Source organism: Engystomops pustulosus, chromosome 6, assembly GCF_040894005.1.
Source record: "Engystomops pustulosus chromosome 6, aEngPut4.maternal, whole genome shotgun sequence".
NCBI classification, from domain to species: Eukaryota; Metazoa; Chordata; class Amphibia; order Anura; family Leptodactylidae; genus Engystomops; species Engystomops pustulosus.
The window spans coordinates 9877176-9900437 of NC_092416.1; the positions used below are offsets into that span (position 1 = coordinate 9877176).

Consider the following 23262-nt stretch of genomic DNA (forward strand, 5'->3'; position numbering starts at 1 on the left):
CGCCCCACGGTTTAGCGTGGGGGGGCTATAGGAAGGGACAGAGGTTGGGGCAAGCTCAGGGCACATTATCCCCTGTCTTTTGTGTTACCCAATCTTAACACAAACATTTTGTCCCAGTGAAAACTGGACTTTTAAAATTTTGTAACAAGGATTATTAATAAAACTTCATTAAAGATACACTGCAGATGATTATTGCATCAGACGGGTGGAGCCAGGCTGTTATAAGACGGCTTGTTATAATATATATTTCTACTGAACAAGTTTTTTATAATTTGGAGACCCACATATAATTTTTTTCGAAAGCCTCACATTTTCTCAAAGCAGCTCTTTATGTGTAAGTTCATCCATTCCCTTTAAATGATATCATCTATTCTATCAACTTGAAAGTTTCAACTGCTTCAGGATCTAAGCATCAAATCACTCAAGAAGCCATGCCAAAAAAGATAATAATGTCCGGACATAAGGATACACTCCCATGTGAGAGGCATAACTTAAGATTCTGAATAGTCTCAGTAATTTTCTTTGGATGTGTCTTGCAAGATGGAGAGGAGACCGAGCGAGGATCTGCAAGACGTCCTCTCTGAAAGTGTCAGGTAAGGCCTTAATCTTATCTTGAGTTGTACTTCTGGAGTCACAGACACTTTTGATGATCTCCACTAAACATGAGATTTCTGAAAGTGTCCTGATGATATTGAAGAGGTCCATCAGTAATCTACAGTCTTACAGAACTGAAATAAACTTTCCACCAGAAGAACACAATCGTTCCTCATTGCTGTGGTGATTAGCAACACCAAGACATGTCCTTTACCCAAATGTACATGCAAACATGTTTTCTGAGTTTCTAATGATATATTGTCATAGACTCTGGAGTAAAGTACAAGATTTGGTTGTAACATCTAAAGCAGTGGGCTTCTGGAGATATGTGGTGTCATACTGGAGACCTTCTGGTCCACCATTGCAAGTGATCCTCATGCTACACTATACAGTGACCTGCCAATGTAACATTTTAATTAAAAAGATTTCAGCATACAAATTAGTATATCTTAGCAAAAAATATATTGGTTATTATTAGAGATGAGCGAACATACTCGTCCGAGCTTGATGCTCGTTCGAGCATTAGCGTACTCGTAACTGCTCGTTGCTCGGACGAGTATTTCGCCCGCTCGAGAAAATGGCAGCTCCCGCCGTTTTGCTTTTTGGCGGCCAGAAACAGAGCCAATCACAAGCCAGGAGACTCTGCACTCCACCCAGCATGACGTGGTACCCTTACACGTAGATAGCAGTGGTTGGCTGGCCAGATCAGGTGACCCTGGGATAGACTAGCCGCTGCCCGCGCTGCTCGGATCATTCTCTGTCTGGATGCCGCTAGGGAGAGAGCTGCTGCTGGTCAGGGAAAGCGTTAGGGTGTTCTATTAGCTTACTGTTAGGCAGGAGTGATTCTTAAAGAACCCAACAGCCCTTCTTAGGGCTACAATAACGTTATAATTTTTTTTTTTTTTTATTTGCAGCTAGTACCATATTGTGAGGAATTAGCAGGGGGACTTGCTACCGTTGTGTTTAGCTCTTAGTGACACACATATCCACCTCAAACACCAAAGTGGGAAAATTTATTAGGGGTTTGAGTAGAATTAGGCACAGTCTGCCAGTTTCTTTTTATTTTACGTTTATTTTTTTCATAACTCAGCGTCATCTCATCTGGCATAGTAGTGTGCTGTAATACTTGGCTAGAAAATAGCCATAGGAGAATACAAACGTCTTAATTACGCCTGCAGTAGCGTTATATATATTTGATTTCTGGTTGATCTGCTGGTGGCTGTACTTGCTGCAGTGCATCTACTATCAAATTGGGAGCAATTTGGAGTCAGACTTGCGACCACTGTGTTTTAGTGACGCACATATCCATCGCAAAGACCGAAGTGGGAAATTTTATTAGGGCCCGGGGTTGTATTTCAATTAGGCACAGTCTGCCAGTTTCTTTTTATTTTACGTTTATTTTTTTCATAACTCAGCGTCATCTCATCTGGCATAGTAGTGTGCTGTAATACTTGGCTAGAAAATAGCCATAGGAGAATACAAACGTCTTAATTACGCCTACAGTAGCGTTATATATATTTGATTTCTGGTTGATCTGCTGGTGGCTGTACTTGCTGCAGTGCATCTACTATCAAATTGGGAGCAATTTGGAGTCAGACTTGCGACCACTGTGTTTTAGTGACGCACATATCCATCGCAAAGACCGAAGTGGGAAAAGTTATTAGGGCCCGGGGTTGTATTTCAACTAGGCACAGTCTGCCATTTCCTTTTTTATTTTACGTTTATTTTTTTCATAACTCAGCGTCATCTCATCTGGCATAGTAGTGTGCTGTAATACTTGGCTAGAAAATAGCCATAGGAGAATACAAACGTCTTAATTACGCCTACAGTAGCGTTATATATATTTGATTTCTGGTTGATCTGCTGGTGGCTGTACTTGCTGCAGTGCATCTACTATCAAATTGGGAGCAATTTGGAGTCAGACTTGCGACCACTGTGTTTTAGTGACGCACATATCCATCGCAAAGACCGAAGTGGGAAATTTTATTAGGGCCCGGGGTTGTATTTCAATTAGGCACAGTCTGCCAGTTTCTTTTTATTTTACGTTTATTTTTTTCATAACTCAGCGTCATCTCATCTGGCATAGTAGTGTGCTGTAATACTTGGCTAGAAAATAGCCATAGGAGAATACAAACGTCTTAATTACGCCTACAGTAGCGTTATATATATTTGATTTCTGGTTGATCTGCTGGTGGCTGTACTTGCTGCAGTGCATCTACTATCAAATTGGGAGCAATTTGGAGTCAGACTTGCGACCACTGTGTTTTAGTGACGCACATATCCATCGCAAAGACCGAAGTGGGAAAATTTATTAGGGCCCGGGGTTGTATTTCAACTAGGCACAGTCTGCCATTTCCTTTTTTATTTTACGTTTATTTTTTTCATAACTCAGCGTCATCTCATCTGGCATAGTAGTGTGCTGTAATACTTGGCTAGAAAATAGCCATAGCAATAGGATAGCATCGTTTGGTTTTAAAAACTAAAAAACACAAAAAAAAAAAAAACCCACAAAACAACAAAAAAAAGTTAAAAAAAAATTAAAGTTATAACTTTCATTTTCAAAATGTTTAACCCGAGGGCTAGGGGTAGAGGACGAGGGCGGGGACGTGGGCGTCCAACTACTGCAGGGGTCAGAGGCCGTGGTCCTGGGCGGGGTGAGACACCACCTGCTTATGAGGGAGCAGGGGAACGCCGCAGAGCTACACTCCCTAGGTTCATGTCTGAAGTTACTGGGACTCGTGGTAGAGCACTGTTGAGGCCAGAACAGTGCGAACAGGTGATGTCGTGGATTGCCGACAATGCTTCGAGCAATTTGTCCACCAGTCAGTCTTCCACGCAGTCCACCCATGTCACCGAAATCGGCACTCCTCCAGCTCCTGCACCTCAGCCTCCTCCCCCCCAGTCTGCCCCCTCCCAGCAAAATTTGCCATTTGAACCGGCATACTCTGAGGAACTGTTTTCTGGACCCTTCCCACAGTCACAAACCACTTGTCCGGTTGCTGATGAGCAATTTTCTGATGCCCAGGTTTTCCACCAGTCGCAGTCTGTGGGTGATGATGACCTTGTTGACGTAGTGGAAGAAGTGTGTAAAGAGGTGTCCGACGATGAGGAGACACGGTTGTCAGACAGTGGGGAAGTTGTTGTCAGGGCAGGAAGTCCGAGGGGGGAGCAGACTGAGGGATCGGAGGATGATGAGGTGACAGACCCAAGCTGGGTTGAGAGGCCGGGTGAACACAGTGCTTCTGAGACGGAGGAGAGTCCTCGACCAGAACAGGTTGGAAGAGGCAGTGGTGGGGCCAGACGGAGAGGCAGGGCCAGAGCTGGTGCATCAGCGCCAAATGTGTCAACTAGTGAAGCTCCCGTGGCGAGGGCTCCTGCGGCGAGGGCTAGATTTTCAGAAGTCTGGAGGTTCTTTAAGGAAACACCGGATGACCGACGGACTGTGGTGTGCCACATTTGCCAAACCAGGATCAGCAGGGGTTCCACCACTACTAGCTTAACTACCACCAGTATGCGCAGGCATATGAATGCTAAACACCCCACTCAGTGGCAACAAGCGCGTTCACCTCCGGCCGTGCACACCACTGCTCCTTCCCCTGTGTCAGCTGATAGTCAGCCCCCTGCCCAGGACCCTGCCACAAAAACCCCATCGTCACCTCCACGATCCTCCACAGCATCCACCAGCGTTCAGCTCTCCATACCCCAGACGCTGGAGCGGAAACGCAAATATAGTGCAACCCACCCGCACGCCCAAGCCCTTAATGTGCACATTTCCAGATTGCTAAGCCTGGAGATGCTGCCCTATAGGCTAGTAGAGACCGAGGCCTTTCGCAGCCTCATGGCGGCGGCCGCCCCTCGGTATTCGGTCCCCAGCCGCCACTACTTTTCCCGATGTGCCGTCCCAGCCCTGCACCAGCACGTGTCAGACAACATAATCCGTGCCCTGACCAACGCCGTTTCTGACAAGGTCCACCTGACCACGGACACGTGGACGAGTGCTGCCGGGCAGGGCCACTATATATCTCTGACGGCACATTGGGTTAACTTGGTGGAGGCTGGGACCGAGTGTGACCCTGCGGCTGGTCATATACTGCCGACGCCGAGGATTGCGGGGCCTACCTCGGTCCAGGTGTTTGAGGCCTACTATGCCTCCTCCTCCTCCCACCCCTCCTCCACCTCCTCCTCTGAACGACCATCCGTGGGCATGGCGCCATCAGTCGGTAGCTCTAGGCACAGCAGCAGTGCCGTCGCTAAGCGACAGCAGGCGGTGCTCAAACTGCTGAGCCTAGGCGATAAAAGGCACACCGCCCAAGAACTATTACAGGGCATCACGGCGCAGACTGATCTGTGGCTGGCACCGCTGAACCTGAAGCCAGGCATGGTTGTGTGTGACAACGGCCGTAACCTGGTGGCGGCTCTGCAACTCGGCAGACTGACACATGTGCCATGCCTGGCCCATGTGTTAAATCTGATAGTTCAGCGTTTCCTCAAGACATACCCCAATCTGTCTGATTTGCTCACGAAGGTGCGCCGCATCTGTGCGCATTTCAGGAAGTCCAGCACAGATGCTGCCACTCTCAGGGCAGCGCAGCGCCGCCTCCAACTGCCCGCTCACCGACTGTTGTGCGACGTGCCCACGAGGTGGAATTCAACACTGACCATGTTATCCAGAGTTTACCAGCAGCGCCGAGCGATTGTAGACTGCCAGATGTCAACTTCCACCAGAACTGGTAGTCAGGTCAGTCAGCTTCCTCAAGTCTACAATGAGGAGTGGACGTGGATGTCTGATATCTGTCAGGTGCTGAGTAACTTTGAGGAGTCAACACAGATGGTCAGTGGCGATGCCGCCATCATCAGCCTCACCATCCCGCTGCTTGGCCTGTTGAAAAACTCTCTGGTCAGCATGAAGTCGGAAGCTTTGCGCTCCTCACAAGAGACAGGGGAAGAAGATTCCCTTGTTGATAGCCAAAGCACCCTTAGGTCTGTTTCTCAGCGCATATCGGAGGAGGTGGAGGTGGAGGAGGATGAGGAGGAAGAGGAGGAGAATGTTGGCGAGACACAAGAGGGGACCATTGTTGAGTCCTACACTGTTGAGCGTGTATGGGCAGAAGAAGAGGAGTTGGAGGAGTTGGAGGAGGAGGAAATGGACAGTCAGGCCAGTGAGGGGAGTGAATTCTTACGCGTTGGTACTCTGGCGCATATGGCAGATTTCATGCTAGGCTGCCTATCCCGTGACCCTCGCGTTCAAAGAATTTATTCCAGCACCGATTACTGGGTGTTCACTCTCCTGGACCCACGGTACAAGCAAAATCTTTCCACTCTCATCCCTGGAGAGGAAAGGAGTGTGAGAATGCATGAATACCAGCAGGCCCTGGTGCACAAGCTGAAACAGTATTTCCCTTCTGACAGCGCTAGCGGCAGAGTGCGTAGTTCTGCGGGACAAGTAGCGAGGGAGAGTAGGCGAGCAGGCAGCTTGTCCAGCACTGGCAAGGGTACGCTTTACAGGGCTTTTGCCAGCTTTATGTCACCCCAGCAAGACACTGTCACCTGTCCCCAGTCTCGGCAGAGTAGGGCTGATCTTTACAGAAAGATGGTGAGGGAGTACGTAGCTGACCATACCATCGTCCTAAATGATCACACAGCTCCCTACAACTACTGGGTTTCAAAGCTGGACATGTGGCACGAACTGGCGCTCTACGCCTTGGAGGTTCTTGCCTGCCCTGCCGCTAGCGTCTTGTCAGAGCGGGTTTTCAGTGCAGCTGGTGGCATCATCACCGATAAGCGTACACGCCTGTCGACTGACAGCGCTGACAGGCTGACGCTTATCAAGATGAATAAAGCATGGATTTCTCCTAATTTCAAATCTCCAGCAGGTGAAGGAAGCTCAACCTGAATAATTTATCCACTCCTCCTCCTCCTCATTTTCCTCCTTCTCCTCCTCTTTCTACAGTAAAGCAGAGGAAACTGGCTGTTTTTTGACAGGGCCCACTGGCTCTAGGTATAGTACTTTATGCATTTAATTTTTCTGGAGGGCCACCGACACGGTCCTCTGTTTTAAACAATTTTTGGGAGTGCCACATACAGGCACTCAATCTATTCAATTTTTCTGGAGGGCCACCTTTCCGGTCCTCTGTTTTAAACAATTTTTTGGGACTGCCACATACAGGCACTCAATCTATTCCATTTTTCTGGAGGGCCACCTACCTGCTCCTCTGGTTTAAAAACTTTTTTGGACTGCCACATACAGGCACTCAATCTATTCCATTTTTCTGGAGGGCCACCTAACTGCTCCTCTGGTTTGAAACATTTTTTGGACTGCCACATACAGGCACTCAATCTATTCCATTTTTCTGGAGGGCCACCTACCTGCTCCTCTGGTTTGAAAAATTTTTTGGACTGCCACATACAGGCACTATCCAAATTGAATTGTCTCCATAGCAGCCTCCACACGTTGTCTCCATTGCTACCTCCAAAAGTCGTCCATATAGCTGCCTCCATACATCGTCCCTTTATCAAACGAGGTTTGTCAGGCCGAAATTTGGGTTGTTTTCATGGATTCCACATCAAAGTTGTTAACTTTGTCGCCACCCTGCTGTGTTATCCACAAAATACACTGGCAAACTTTTACCATTTACGGATATTATTTCAGCGCTTCTTGCGCATCTGTTTACATTCCCCTCACCCGCCATATCCTAAACTTATAAGAACGCTACTACACTTGATCTTATACAAAAGGTTCTTAGAAGTGCTGTTTGGGGAGTAGCCTAGAGACAGGGGCTTGGATTGGCGAAAGCTCGCCTAGCAGCGGTGCGCCAGCTCCATGCGCATCATGCGCTTCTTGCGCATCTGTTTACATTCCCCTCACCCGCCATATCCTAAACTTATAAGAACGCTACTACACTTGATCTTATACAAAAGGTTCTTAGAAGTGCTGTTTGGGGAGTAGCCTAGAGACAGGGGCTTGGATTGGCGAAAGCTCGCCTAGCAGCGGAGCGCCAGCTCCATGCGCATCATGCGCTTCTTGCGCATCTGTTTACATTCCCCTCACCCGCCATATTCCAAACTTATAAGAACGCTACTACACTTAACTTGGTGCAGGCTGGGACCGAGTCTGACCCTGGGGCTGGTCATATACTGCCGACGCAGAGGATTGGGGGGCCTACCTCGGTCCAGGTCTCAAAGGCCTACTATACCTCCAAATCCTCCCACCCCTCCTCCACCTCCTCCTCCTCCGAATTACCATCCGTGGGCATGGCGCCATCAGTCGGTAGCTCTAGGCACAGCAGCAGTGCCGTTGCTAAGCGACAGCAGGCGGTGCTCAAACTGCTGAGCCTAGGTGATAAAAGGCACACCGCCCAAGAGCTATTGCAGGGCATTCCACATCAAACTTGTTAACTTTGTCGCCACCCTGCTGTGTAAGCCACAAAATATACTGGAAAACTTTTTTCATTTACGGAAATTATTTCAGCGCTTCTTGCGCAGATGTTTACATTCCCCTCACCCGCCATATCCCAAACTTATAAGAACGCTACTACACTTGATCTTATCCGAAAGGTTCTTAGAAGTGCTGTTTGGGGAGTAGCCTAGAGACAGGGGCTTGGATTGGCGAAAGCTCGCCTGGCAGCGGAGCGCCAGCTCCATGCCAAGAACCAACTAACATAGTTTTAACTGCAGTACCTTTAATCTACTACTAGTTCACTGCCTCCATACATCGTCCCCTTATCAAACGAGCTGTGTCAGGCAGAATTTTGGATTGTTTTCATGGCTTCCATGTTAACTTTGTCGCCACCCTGCTGTGTAATCCACAAAATATACTGGCAAACTTTTATCATGTACCAATATTATTTGAGCGCTTCTTGCTCACCTTCTTTGGTTCCTCTCTGCTACCCATTGGTTTGAAGCCTGAGTCCATTTAGGGTATGTCGCCATGCCACTCTCTAGCCTTCCGCTGCTGCCGCTGCCTCTGCATGCCGTCCCCTATAGTGTCAGGGTCAATTATTGGATGTTTTAGATGCTATCTAGCTTCATTCTGTCACTCTGTCATGGCCATGCTGTTGCCCATAATTTTGGCATAATGGTGCGATTAAGCAGCCTCAGAGGCATCCATGCATGCTGCCCCTGCTGTTTCCTGTCCATTTCCGTGGTGTTTCCATCCTTTTCTGAGGTTCCCAGGTGTTTGGCCAAGCTTCCCTGTGCAGAGCCTTGGTCCCCTTGAAAAATGCTCGAGTCTCCCATTGACTTCAATGGGGCTCGTTACTCGAAACGAGCACTCGAGCATCGGGAAAAGTTCGTCTCGAATAACGAGTACCCGAGCATTTTAGTGCTCGCTCATCTCTAGTTATTATGTACCAGGTAGATAATCTTACACTATCACACTGTCCATTGCTAAATTATAAGCCTGTCTAAAGCTTTATCTAGTCTAACATTGTAACTTTCATTAGTGGACTTTTTGTTTATCCCTGAACAATAGGCCAAAAGTTTGTTGCATTTGCATAATTTTTGGCACATGCCCCTTTTCATTAGGGCACACCCCTTTTGTGGTACCAGTGTCTACACAGTTTTCTTTTTTTCTTTAGGTGTTAAGTATCGAGCAGCCACTGAATCTGGACAAACGACAAAAGCTGAAATGTAGCTGAATAATAATACTCTGCAGAACCAGACAGATGAATATGTGTAATATGCTTATTCCTATTATTTAGCTTCTGAAAGATAAGAAGGCTTTCAGTGATCATGAACCTTCAGAAATTTTCAAAATCAGAAGAAAAATAAATTTTCACCACTTGCAAAGTACTAGAAAAGAAAAATGACTATACAAAAATAGGCTTTCTGTACAAGTAGGTGGAGAGGCAGCACTCATGGGTTTTCTCTTGGAGTGTGTGGGGCAGTATAAGGGCTCGATTACGGTAGGTGTAGGTCGCAGAGCACAAAATCTGGAGAGGGACCCCACTGAATGTAGCCCAGACAAATTACTATTCTAAACTATCCTTAATGTGATAAACATTCTGCTATTTACATGTTGACCTAGCTGGCTGTGGCCGTAGTGCTGACTTCTAGTCCCAGTTGCCATGCCAGTTCCACATGTCATTACTTGCCTGAAAGTTTTCTCTCCTCCACTCACAGATCTGGCCGGGTAATCTGTTAGGAAATAAATACTTAGTTCCATGAGCACAGCTCTTGAAAAGCACACTAGATGCAAAATGCAATGGAAAATGACTGGTTGGGCAAACTTTCACTGACAGAGCCAGTGAGACACTCACAGCTTGGAAGCAGGCGTACATGCAGTGCGGTAGTACTGCCACTGCCCATCAATCCCAGAGACAGTCATCTCACAGCTAGGAGCTGACTTTTTGACATTGCTGGTGGGGGCACTGGGGCACACGTCTCTGGATCCTTCCCTATAAGTCAGACTCGGGCAGCAGGACATAGAATAAGGCAGTACTCGGTCTCTACTATGAGTGGGAATGGACACAGAATGCACAGGTTATTTCATTTTAATGATAGAGAAAGCTAATATCAAAGGCATTCTTTATTATCTGTAGAAAAATAGGATTTAAAGGAAACCCACCACCACAGATTTACCTCTTAAGGTATATCTGGTGACAATCTTTTATAATTTTTTATCATTTTTAATTTCTCTAATATGCAAATTTACTAAAGAGGCTACTGGGGCATAGAGTATCCAGAGCTGAGGCTACACAGGGCGGCTAATTCACGCTCCAGTAGCTTCTTTTAGCCACTTGGATTGGTAAGCGGATTGCAAGAGGCTACTAGGGTGTGGAGTAGCCGCTCCATGTAGCCTCAGCTACGGCTACTCCACTCCCTGGTAGCCTCTTTAATTAATTTTGCATATTAGGGAAATTAAAAATTATTAAACGATATGGGTGACTAAAGGATTAGCCAAAACAAGGGTTATCCTACTATAGATTAGATGAACATGTCATTGGATTTATCTTAGTATGTAGATCCGTGGTGGTGGGTTTCTTTTAAAAACTCTCCTTATATTTTGAAGGTAGAGTCAACAATCACAAATTTAGTTAAGGATTAAAAGAGGCAAGGATTTCTGTATAAGTTGCTGCAGATAACATGGCACTCAAGCCTTCTCTATGAGATAGTACTCGCTACTTATATCAATACTAGAGATGAGCGAGCACTAAAATGCTCGGGTACTCGTTTTCGAGACGAACTTTTCCCGATGCTAGAGTGCTCGTCTCGAATAACGAACCCCATTGAAGTCAATGGGAGACTCGAGCATTTTTCAAGGGGACCAAGGGTCTGCACAGGGAAGCTTGGCCAAACACCTGGGAACCTCAGAAAAGGATGGAAACACCACGGAAATGGACAGGAAACAGCAGGGGCAGCATGCATGGATGCCTCTGAGGCTGCTTAATCGCACCATTATGCCAAAATTATGGACAACAGCATGGCCATGACAGAGTGACCGAATGAGGCTAGATAGCATCTAAAACATCCAATAATTGACCCTGACACTATAGGGGACGGCACGCAGAGGCAGCGGCAGCAGGCTAGAGAGTGTCATGGCGACATACCCTAAATGGACTCAGGTTTCACCAAAGGAGGTGAGCAAGAAGCGCTGAAATAATTTCCTATGTGAACAAAAGGTTGACGGTATATTTAGTCGATAACACAGCATGGTGGCGACATAGTGACCAAGTTCCATAACGTATCTGGTGAAACACCCGAAAAATTAGCCTGACACAGCTCTTTTGATAAAGGGACGACATGGGGAGGCAGCCATGGAGACGACTTCCATGATTAAGAGTGACTACTGGGGCATCCATTTGGCTTCTATGATTGAAACTTCAGGTCTCCAGCATGGTGACAGATGGGCCGAGTTCCACTATGTATCTGGTGAAACACCTGAAAATTCTGCCTGACACAGCTCGTTTGATAAGGGGATGATGTGCTGCATATCCTCTCGTGCTCCAGCGTCTGGGGTATAGACAGTTGAAAGTTGCACATGGAGACATTGGTGGACGCTGTGGAGGATCGTGGAGGCAAAATGGACAGGAAACAGCAGGGACAGCATGCATGGATGCCTCTGAGGCTGCCTAATCTTGGGATGGAGCTGGCGGTCCGCTGCAAGACGAGCTTTTGCCTGTCCAAGCCCATGTCTCTCGGCTCCTCCCCACCCAAAATGGGCCTGGGGGCCAGAAGCGTTTACTTTGAAAAAATTATAATTTTCAAAGCAGGCCGGGTCGTTTGAATATTTCACCTAGGAATAATGGAATAGCATAGGGGTTCTATTTTTAATTGTTTTTACGGAAATGGTTCCATGATTAAGAGCGACAGTATGGGGCATCCATATTGCGCTGCTATGATTGCAACTTCAGGTCTCCAGCATGGCGGCGACAGATGGGCCGCGTTCCACTATGTATCTGGTGAAACACCCGAAATATCTGCCTGACACAGCTCGTTTGATAAGGGGACCATGTATGGAGGCAGTGAACTAGTAGTAGATTAAAGGTGCTGCAGTTAAAACTATGTTAGTTGGTTCTTGGGATGGAGCTGGCGCTCCGCTGCCAGGCGAGCTTTTGCCAATCCAAGCCCCTGTCTCTAGGCTACTCCCCAAACAGCACTTCTAAGAACCTTTTGTATAAGATCAAGTGTAGTAGCGTTCTTATAAGTTTGGGATATGGCGGGTGAGGGGAATGAAAACAGATGTGCAAGAAGCGCTGAAATAATATCGGTAAATCATAAAAGTTTGCCCGTATATTTTGTGGATTACACAGCAGGGTGGCGACAAAGTTAACAAGTTTGATGTGGAATCCATGAAAACAACCCAAAATTCTGCCTGACACTGCTCGTTTGATAAGGGGACCATGTATGGAGGCAGTGAACTAGTAGTAGTTTAAAGGTGCTGCAGTTAAAACTATGTTAGTTGGATCTTGGGATGGAGCTGGCGCTCCGCTGCCAGGCGAGCTTTCGCCAATCCAAGCCCCTGTCTCTAGGCTACTCCCCAAACAGCACTTCTAAGAACCTTTTGTATAAGATCAAGTGTAGTAGCGTTCTTATAAGTTTGGGATATGGCGGGTGAGGGGAATGTAAACAGATGCGCAAGAAGCGCTGAAATAATATCGGTAAATGATAAAAGTTTGCCAGTATATTTTGTGGATTACACAGCAGGGTGGCGACAAAGTTAACAAGTTTGATGTGGAATCCATGAAAACAACCCAAATTCTGCCTGACACTGCTCGTTTGATAAGGGGACCATGTATGGAGGCAGTGAACTAGTAGTAGTTTAAAGGTGCTGCAGTTAAAACTATGTTAGTTGGATCTTGGGATGGAGCTGGCGCTCCGCTGCCAGGCGAGCTTTCACCAATCCAAGCCCCTGTCTCTAGGCCACTCCCCAAACAGCACTTCTAAGAACCTTTTGTATAAGATCAAGTGTAGTAGCGTTCTTATAAGTTTGGGATATGGCGGGTGAGGGGAATGTAAACAGATGCGCAAGAAGCGCTGAAATAATATCAATAAATGATAAAAGTTTGCCAGTATATTTTGTGGATTACACAGCAGAGTGGCGACAAAGTTAACAAGTTTGATGTGGAATCCATGAAAACAACCCAAAATTCTGCCTGACACAGCTCGTTTGATAAGGGGACCATGTATGGAGGCAGTGAACTAGTAGTAGTTTAAAGGTGCTGCAGTTAAAACTATGTTAGTTGGATCTTGGGATGGAGCTGGCGCTCCGCTGCCAGGCGAGCTTTCGCCAATCCAAGCCCCTGTCTCTAGGCTACTCCCCAAACAGCACTTCTAAGAACCTTTTGTATAAGATCAAGTGTAGTAGCGTTCTTATAAGTTTGGGATATGGCGGGTGAGGGGAATGTAAACAGATGCGCAAGAAGCGCTGAAATAATGTCGGTAAATGATAATACTTGCCAGTATATTTTGTAAATTACACAGCAGGGTGGCCACAAAGTTAACAAGTTTGATGTGGAATCCATGAAAGCAACCCAAAATTCTGCCTGACACAGCTCGTTTTTATAAGGGGACCATGTATGGAGGCAGTGAACTAGTAGTAGATTAAAGGTGCTGCAGTTAAAACTATGTTAGTTGGATCTTGGGATGGAGCTGGCGCTCCGCTGCCAGGCGAGCTTTCGCCAATCCAAGCCCCTGTCTCTAGGCTACTCCCCAAACAGCACTTCTAAGAACCTTTTGTATAAGATCAAGTGTAGTAGCGTTCTTATAAGTTTGGGATATGGCGGGTGAGGGGAATGTAAACAGATGCGCAAGAAGCGCTGAAATAATGTCGGTAAATGATAAAAGCTTGCCAGTATATTTTGTGGATTACACAGCAGGGTGGCCACAAAGTTAACAAGTTTGATGTGGAATCCATGAAAGCAACCCAAAATTCTGCCTGACACAGCTCGTTTGATAAGGGGACCATGTATTGAGGCAGTGAACTAGTAGTAGATTAAAGGTGCTGCAGTTAAAACTATGTTAGTTGGATCTTGGGATGGAGCTGGCGCTCCGCTGCCAGGCGAGCTTTCGCCAATCCAAGCCCCTGTCTCTAGGCTACTCCCCAAACAGCACTTCTAAGAACCTTTTGTATAAGATCAAGTGTAGTAGCGTTCTTATAAGTTTGGGATATGGCGGGTGAGGGGAATGTAAACAGATGCGCAAGAAGCGCTGAAATAATATCGGTAAATGATAAAAGTTTGCCAGTATATTTTGTGGATTACACAGCAGGGTGGCGACAAAGTTAACAAGTTTGATGTGGAATCCATGAAAACAACCCAAATTCTGCCTGACACTGCTCGTTTGATAAGGGGACCATGTATAGAGGCAGTAAACTAGTAGTAGTTTAAAGGTGCTGCAGTTAAAACTATGTTAGTTGGATCTTGGGATGGAGCTGGCGCTCCGCTGCCAGGCGAGCTTTCACCAATCCAAGCCCCTGTCTCTAGGCTACTCCCCAAACAGCACTTCTAAGAACCTTTTGTATAAGATCAAGTGTAGTAGCGTTCTTATAAGTTTGGGATATGGCGGGTGAGGGGAATGTAAACAGATGCGCAAGAAGCGCTGAAATAATATCAATAAATGATAAAAGTTTGCCAGTATATTTTGTGGATTACACAGCAGAGTGGCGACAAAGTTAACAAGTTTGATGTGGAATCCATGAAAACAACCCAAAATTCTGCCTGACACAGCTCGTTTGATAAGGGGACTATGTATGGAGGCAGTGAACTAGTAGTAGTTTAAAGGTGCTGCAGTTAAAACTATGTTAGTTGGATCTTGGGATGGAGCTGGCGCTCCGCTGCCAGGCGAGCTTTCACCAATCCAAGCCCCTGTCTCTAGGCTACTCCCCAAACAGCACTTCTAAGAACCTTTTGTATAAGATCAAGTGTAGTAGCGTTCTTATAAGTTTGGGATATGGCGGGTGAGGGGAATGTAAACAGATGCGCAAGAAGCGCTGAAATAATGTCTGTAAATGATAAAAGCTTGCCAGTATATTTTGTAAATTACACAGCAGGGTGGCCACAAAGTTAACAAGTTTGATGTGGAATCCATGAAAGCAACCCAAAATTCTGCCTGACACAGCTCGTTTGATAAGGGGACCATGTATGGAGGCAGTGAACTAGTAGTAGATTAAAGGTGCTGCAGTTAAAACTATGTTAGTTGGATCTTGGGATGGAGCTGGCGCTCCGCTGCCAGGCGAGCTTTCGCCAATCCAAGCCCCTGTCTCTAGGCTACTCCCCAAACAGCACTTCTAAGAACCTTTTGTATAAGATCAAGTGTAGTAGCGTTCTTATAAGTTTGGGATATGGCGGGTGAGGGGAATGTAAACAGATGCGCAAGAAGCGCTGAAATAATGTCGGTAAATGATAAAAGCTTGCCAGTATATTTTGTGGATTACACAGCAGGGTGGCCACAAAGTTAACAAGTTTGATGTGGAATCCATGAAAGCAACCCAAAATTCTGCCTGACACAGCTCGTTTGATAAGGGGACCATGTATGGAGGCAGTGAACTAGTAGTAGATTAAAGGTGCTGCAGTTAAAACTATGTTAGTTGGATCTTGGGATGGAGCTGGCGCTCCGCTGCCAGGCGAGCTTTCGCCAATCCAAGCCCCTGTCTCTAGGCTACTCCCCAAACAGCACTTCTAAGAACCTTTTGTATAAGATCAAGTGTAGTAGCGTTCTTATAAGTTTGGGATATGGCGGGTGAGGGGAATGTAAACAGATGCGCAAGAAGCGCTGAAATAATATCGGTAAATGATAAAAGTTTGCCAGTATATTTTGTGGATTACACAGCAGGGTGGCGACAAAGTTAACAAGTTTGATGTGGAATCCATGAAAACAACCCAAATTCTGCCTGACACTGCTCGTTTGATAAGGGGACCATGTATGGAGGCAGTAAACTAGTAGTAGTTTAAAGGTGCTGCAGTTAAAACTATGTTAGTTGGATCTTGGGATGGAGCTGGCGCTCCGCTGCCAGGCGAGCTTTCACCAATCCAAGCCCCTGTCTCTAGGCTACTCCCCAAACAGCACTTCTAAGAACCTTTTGTATAAGATCAAGCGTAGTAGCGTTCTTATAAGTTTGGGATATGGCGGGTGAGGGGAATGTAAACAGATGCGCAAGAAGCGCTGAAATAATATCAATAAATGATAAAAGTTTGCCAGTATATTTTGTGGATTACACAGCAGAGTGGCGACAAAGTTAACAAGTTTGATGTGGAATCCATGAAAACAACCCAAAATTCTGCCTGACACAGCTCGTTTGATAAGGGGACCATGTATGGAGGCAGTGAACTAGTAGTAGTTTAAAGGTGCTGCAGTTAAAACTATGTTAGTTGGATCTTGGGATGGAGCTGGCGCTCCGCTGCCAGGCGAGCTTTCGCCAATCCAAGCCCCTGTCTCTAGGCTACTCCCCAAACAGCACTTCTAAGAACCTTTTGTATAAGATCAAGTGTAGTAGCGTTCTTATAAGTTTGGGATATGGCGGGTGAGGGGAATGTAAACAGATGCGCAAGAAGCGCTGAAATAATATCAATAAATGATAAAAGCTTGCCAGTATATTTTGTGGATTACACAGCAGGGTGGCGACAAAGTTAACAAGTTTGATGTGGAATCCATGAAAGCAACCCAAAATTCTGCCTGACACAGCTCGTTTGATAAGGGGACCATGTATGGAGGCAGTGAACTAGTAGTAGATTAAAGGTGCTAGTTAAAACTATGTTAGTTGGATCTTGGGATGGAGCTAGCGCTCCGCTGCCAGGCGAGCTTTCGCCAATCCAAGCCCCTGTCTCTAGGCTACTCCCCAAACAGCACTTCTAAGAACCTTTTGTATAAGATCAAGTGTAGTAGCGTTCTTATAAGTTTGGGATATGGCGGGTGAGGGGAATGTAAACAGATGCGCAAGAAGCGCTGAAATAATATCGGTAAATGATAAAAGTTTGCCAGAATATTTTGTGGATTACACAGCAGGGTGGCGACAAAGTTAACAAGTTTGATGTGGAAGCCATGAAAACAACCCAAAATTCTTCCTGACACAGCTCGTTTGATAAGGGGACCATGTATGGAGGCAGCTATATGGATGACTTTTGGAGGCAGCTATGGCGATGACGTGTGGAGGTAGCAATGGAGACAACGTGTGGAGCCAGCTAAAAAGACGACATGTGGAGGCTGCTATGGAGACAATTTAATTTGGATAGTGCCTGTATGTGGCAGTCCAAAAAAGTTTTCAAACCAGAGGAGCAGGTATGTGATCCTCCAGAAAAATTAAATAGATTGAGTGCCTGTATGTGGCACTCCCAAAAATTGCTTAAAACAGAGGACCGGGTAGGTGGCCCTCCAGAAAAATTAAATACATAGAGCACTATAGCTAGAGCCAGTTGGCCCTGGCAAAAAATAGCCAGTTTCCTCTGCTGTAGTGTACAAAGAGGAGGAGAAGGAGGACAAGGAGGAGGAGGAGTGCATACATTATTCAGGTTGAGCTTCTTTCACCTGGTGGAGAATGAAAATCCGGAGAAATCCAGGCTTTATTCATCTTGATAAGCGTCAGCCTGTCAGCGCTGTCAGTCGACAGGCGTGTACGCTTATCGATGACGATGCCACCAGCTGCACTGAAAACCCGCTCGGACAACACGCTAGCGGCAGGGCAGGCAAGAACCTCCAAGGCGTATAGCGCCAGTTCGTGCCACATGTCCAGCTTTGAAACCCAGCAGTTGTAGGGAGCTGTGTGATCATTTAGGACGATGGTATGGTCAGCTACGTACTCCCTCACCATCTTTCTGTAAAGATCAGCCCTACTCTGCCGAGACTGGGGACAGGTGACAGTGTCTTGCTGGGGTGACATAAAACTGGCAAAGGCCTTGTAAAGCGTACCCCTGCCAGTGCTGGAAAAGCTGCCTGCTCGCCTACTCTCCCTCGCTACTTGTCCCGCAGAAGAACGCCCTCTGCCGCTAGCGCTGTCAGAAGGGAAATACTGTTTCAGCTTGTGCACCAGGGCCTGCTGGTATTCATGCATTCTCACACTCCTTTCCTCTCCAGGGATGAGAGTGTAAAGATTTTGCTTGTACCGTGGGTCCAGGAGAGTGAATACCCAGTAATCGGTGCTGGAATAAATTCTTTGAACGCGAGGGTCACGGGATAGGCAGCCTAGCATGAAATCTGCCATATGCGCCAGAGTCCCAATGCGCAAGAATTCACTCCCCTCACTGGCCTGACTGCCCATTTCCTCCTCCTCCAACTTCTCCAACTCCTCTTCTTCTGCCCATACACGCTGAAAAGTGAAGGACTGAACAATGGTCCCCTCTTCTGTCTCGCCAACATTCTCCTCCTCTTCCTCCTCATCCTCCTCCACCTCCTCCGATATGCGCTGAGAAACAGACCTAAGGGTGCTTTGGCTATCAACAAGGGAATCTTCTTCCCCCATCTCTTGTGACGAGCGCAAAGCTTCCGACTTCATGCTGACCAGAGAGTTTTTCAACAGGCCAAGCAGCGGGATGGTGAGGCTGATGATGGCGGCATCGCCACTGACCATCTGTGTTGACTCCTCAAAGTTACTAAGCACCTGACAGATATCAGACATCCACGTCCACTCCTCATTGTAGACTTGAGGAAGCTGACTGACCTGACTACCAGTTCTGGTGGAAGTTGACATCTGGTAGTCTACAATCGCTCTGCGCTGCTGGTAAACTCTGGATAACATGGTTAATGTTGAATTCCACCTTGTGGGCACGTCGCACAACAGTCGGTGAGCAGGCAGTTGGAGGCGGCGCTGCGCTGCCCTGAGAGTGGCAGCATCTGTGCTGGACTTCCTGAAATGCGCACAGATGCGGCGCACCTTCGTGAGCAAATCAGACAGATTGGGGTATGTCTTGAGGAAACGCTGAACTATCAGATTTAACACATGGGCCAGGCATGGCACATGTGTCAGTCTGCCGAGTTGCAGAGCCGCCACCAGGTTACGGCCGTTGTCACACACAACCATGCCTGGCTTCAGGTTCAGCGGTGCCAGCCACAGATCGGTCTGCGCCGTGATGCCCTGTAATAGCTCTTGGGCGGTGTGCCTTTTATCGCCTAGGCTCAGCAGTTTGAGCACCGCCTGCTGTCGCTTAGCGACGACACTGCTGCTGTGCCTAGAGCTACCGACTGATGGCGCCATGCCCACGGATGGTAATTCGGAGGAGGTGGAGGAGGGGTGGGAGGAGGAGGAGGCATAGTAGGCCTTTGAGACCTGGACCGAGGTAGGCCCCGCAATCCTCGGCGTCGGCAGTATTTTACCAGCCCCAGGGTCAGACTCGGTCCCAGCCTCCACCAAGTTAACCCAATGTGCCGTCAGCGATATATAGTGGCCCTGCCCGGCAGCACTCGTCCACGTGTCCGTGGTCAGGTGGACCTTGTCAGAAACAGTGTTGGTCAGGGCACGGATGATGTTCTCTGACACGTGCTTGTGCAGGGCTGGGACGGCACATCGGGAAAAGTAGTGGCGGACCGTAGACCGAGGGGCGGCCGCCAGGCTAAGCAACTTGGAGTTGTGGACGTTGAGGGCTTGGGCGTGTGGGTGGGTTGCGTTATACTTCCTTTTGCGCTCCAGCGTCTGGGGTATGGAGAGCTGAACGCTGGTGGATGCTGTGGAGGATCGTGGAGGCGAAGATGGGGTTTTCGCACGGGAGGTGTTTGGGCCGGGGTCCTGGGCAGGGGGCTGACTAGCAGATGACACAGGGGAAGGAGCAGTGGTGTGCCCAGCCGGAGGTGAACGGGCTTGACCCCATTGAGTGGGGTGTTTAGCATTCATATGCCTGCGCATACTGGTGGTAGTTAAGCTAGTAGTGGTGGAACCCCTGCTGATTCTGGTTTGGCAAAGGTTGCACACCACAGTCCGTCGGTCATCCGGTGTTTCTTTAAAGAACCTCCAGACTTCTGAAAATCTAGCCCTCGCCACGGGAGCTTGACTACGGGCAACATTTGGCGTTGATGCACCAGCTCTGGCCCTGCCTCTCCGTCTGGCCCCACCACTGCCTCTTCCAACCTGTTCTGGTCGAGGACTCTCCTCTGTCTCAGAAGCACTGTGTTCACCCGGCCTATCAACCCAGCTTGGGTCTGTCACCTCATCATCCTCCGATCCCTCAGTCTGCTCCCCCCTCGGACTTCCTGCCCTGACAACAACTTCACCACTGTCTGACAACCGTGTCTCCTCATCGTCGGACACCTCTTTACACACTTCTTCCTCTACGTCAAGAAGGTCATCATGACCCACAGACTGCGACCGGTGTAAAACCTGGGCATCAGAAAAGAGCTCAGCAGCAACCGGACAAGTGGTTTGTGACTCTGGGAAGGGTCCAGAAAACAGTTCCTCAGAGTATGGCGGTTCAAATGCCAAATTTTCCTGGGAGGGGGCAGACTGGGGGAAGGAGGCTGAGGTGCAGGAGCTGGAGGAGTGCCGATTTCGGTGACATGGGTGGACTGCGTGGAAGACTGACTGGTGGACAAATTGCTCGAAGCATTGTCGGCAATACACGACATCACCTGTTCGCACTGTTCTGGCCTCAACAGTGCTCTACCACGAGTCCCAGTAACTTCAGACATAAACCTAGGGATTGTAGCTTTGCAGCGTTCCCCTGCTCCCTCATCAGCAGGTGGTGTCTCACCCCGCCCAGGACCACGGCCTATGACCCCTGCAGTAGTTGGACGCCCACGTCCCCGCCCTCGTCCTCTACCCCTAGCCCTCAGGTTAAACATTTTGAAAATTAAAGTTATAACTGTAAATTTTTTTTTATTTTTTTTGTGTTTTTTTTGTTTTTTTTTGTGTTTTTTTGTTTTTAAAACCAAACGATGCTATCCTATTGCTATGGCTATTTTCTAGCCAACTATGCACTACAGCAAGGCCAGCCACCAGCAAATCAACCAAAAATCAACTATATAACGCTATTGTAGGCCTAAGTAAGCCGTTTGGATTCTCCTATGGCTATTTTCTAGCCAACTATGAAAGCACACTGCTATGCCAGATGAGATGACGCTGAGTTATCAAAAAATAAACGCAAAATAAAAAGAAACTGACAGACTGTGCCTAATTGAAATCAAACCCCTAATAAATTGTCCCACTTTGGTGTTTGAGATGGATATGTGTGTCACTAAGAGCTAAACACAACGGTAGCAAGTCTCCCTGCAAAATTCCTCACAATATGGTACTAGCTGCACTACTAATGCCAGCAAGCCCAGCCACAAGAAAACAAAAAAAAGTAAAATAAAACGTAATTGTAGCCCTAAGAAGGGCTGTTGGGTTCTTGTAGAATCACTCCTGCCTAACACTATTCTAATAGAACAGCCTAACGCTTTCCCTGACCAGCAGCAATTCTCTCCCTAGCGGCATCCAGACAGAGAATGATACGAGCAGCGCGGGCAGGGGCTAGTCTATTCCAGGGTCACCTGATCTGGCCAGCCAACCATTGCTATCGACGTGTAAGGTTACCACGTCATGCTGGGTGGAGTGCAGAGTCTCCTGGCTTGTGATTGGCTCTGTTTCTGGACGCCAAAAAGCAAAACGGCGGGAGATGCCATTTTCTCGAGCGGGCGAAATACTCGTCCGAGCAACGAGCAGTTTCAAGTACGCTAATGCTCGAACGAGCATCAAGCTCGGACGAGTATGTTCGCTCATCTCTAATCAATACGTGTCCAGTAAAAATAAAAAAAATATATACTTACATGTGAACAGTGTGCTCCCATGAGGCACGGATCTCTTCTTCTCCCGGCTGTTCATTAAGCCGTGACTCTGTGGAGAGTCACAGGCACTGCATCGCTCTGCATATCAATCATACCTGTCTTCAAGAGACAGGTGTGATTGATTTACCCGGTGGCCAATTCGGGTGCCAATGGGTGCAGGAATTGCCCGCTTTAGGAAAACAGATTTTGCCACTGCTCCCATAGGGCTCTGTATTCTGCAGCACGAGGCAAGATTTTCAGGTGGCCTGATGGCAGATGTAGCCCTGCTTATGCCTCTCACTTAATTTGTAGGGAAATAGAATATTAGTGGGTGGGGACATATGGACTCACTGGCATAAATTTTAAAGAGGGGCATCCTAATACTTATTGACTTATATTTTTGTACAAGTCATACATATTTGCAATTTATGTTGCAGGAATTTCGATGTAAGTGTCTGGCTTAATTCTGGTCCTAACATAGAACAAAACACCAGCTTGTTTTTTGAATATGAGTCATATAACGTGTTTGACCACATACCTAATATGTGCATCATATGGTACAGTGTGACTTTAATTTTGGGAGTCATCGGAAGCGGTTTGGTCATCTTGATCACTGGCTTCAGGATGAGGACTGTTAATGCTGTGTGGTTCCTCAATCTGGCCATGGCAGATTTCATCACATCACTTCCTCTGCGTATTTCAGAGTGGGCCTTATACTATGAAATTTACTATGACCATTTCCTGTGTACAGTTAGAATGACTATTTTGTTCATAAATATGTTGTGTAGTGTGTATTTTATGACCGTGATCAGCATTGATCGACGTGTCTCCATTTTTTGGCCAATATGGACCAAAATCCGCAGGACTCCCCGGTTGGCCACAACTATTGCTATACTCATTTGGATATTGAGTCTTCTGCTGAGTGTCCCTTATCTAGTATTTAATCACGCCTTTTACTTTGTCACTGAGTGTTTCCCCAAATTTTATGACTTTACAACCCTTAAAAAAAAGAAAAGAAATGCCATGTTCATCACCAAAAACATCTGCATGTTTGCCGTGCCTTTTGCTATCATTTTTCTTTCTTATGTTCTACTTTTCGACAAATTAAAAAAAATTAGAAAATCCAAAAAGTCTAAACGGCCTTTTCGGGTCATCACCACTGTCATTATAAGTTTTTTAATTTGCTGGTTTCCATATAACACGTGGTCTTTAATACCGATCAGTGACCGGTACTCGAAAATAGATGTGATCTTTTCAGAGGTTTTTGTCTGTCTGGCCTACTTCAGTAGTTATGTCAACCCCATTCTTTACATTTTGTTTTCCCAAGATTTAAAAAGGAAGTTTGTAAAGTCCATCCCTATCATGCTGGAGAAAGTTTTAGATGAAAGGTCGGACATTGATTGTGGGGACACTACTGCCACTACCATGTTACAAACTGTAAATCAACACTTATTAGTCCCATGAATGAGTTTGAGGTTATATGGGGGCATTGAATTTTAATTGTTTTAA

General features: G+C 46.9%; 1 protein-coding gene across 1 annotated transcript; it reads left to right on the forward strand.

Moving 5' to 3' along the window:
- The first annotated feature begins 540 nt into the window (after positions 1–540).
- Positions 541–23217, forward strand: LOC140065837 (formyl peptide receptor 2-like). The gene is made up of 2 exons (XM_072113394.1): positions 541–593; positions 22191–23217. The coding sequence occupies exons 1-2, from the start codon at positions 541–543 to the stop codon at positions 23215–23217; spliced, it is 1080 nt and encodes a 359-aa protein (XP_071969495.1).
- Positions 23218–23262: the final 45 nt, after the last annotated feature.

Bases quoted from the DNA above. Each gene is read 5' to 3' on its own strand.
- LOC140065837 (XM_072113394.1), top strand. From the start codon at position 541: ATGGAGAGGAGACCGAGCGAGGATCTGCAAGACGTCCTCTCTGAAAGT. The intron at 594-22,190 runs GTAAGGCCTTAA...TTTATGTTGCAG, and splicing joins GTCCTCTCTGAAAGTGTCAG to GAATTTCGATGTAAGTGTCT.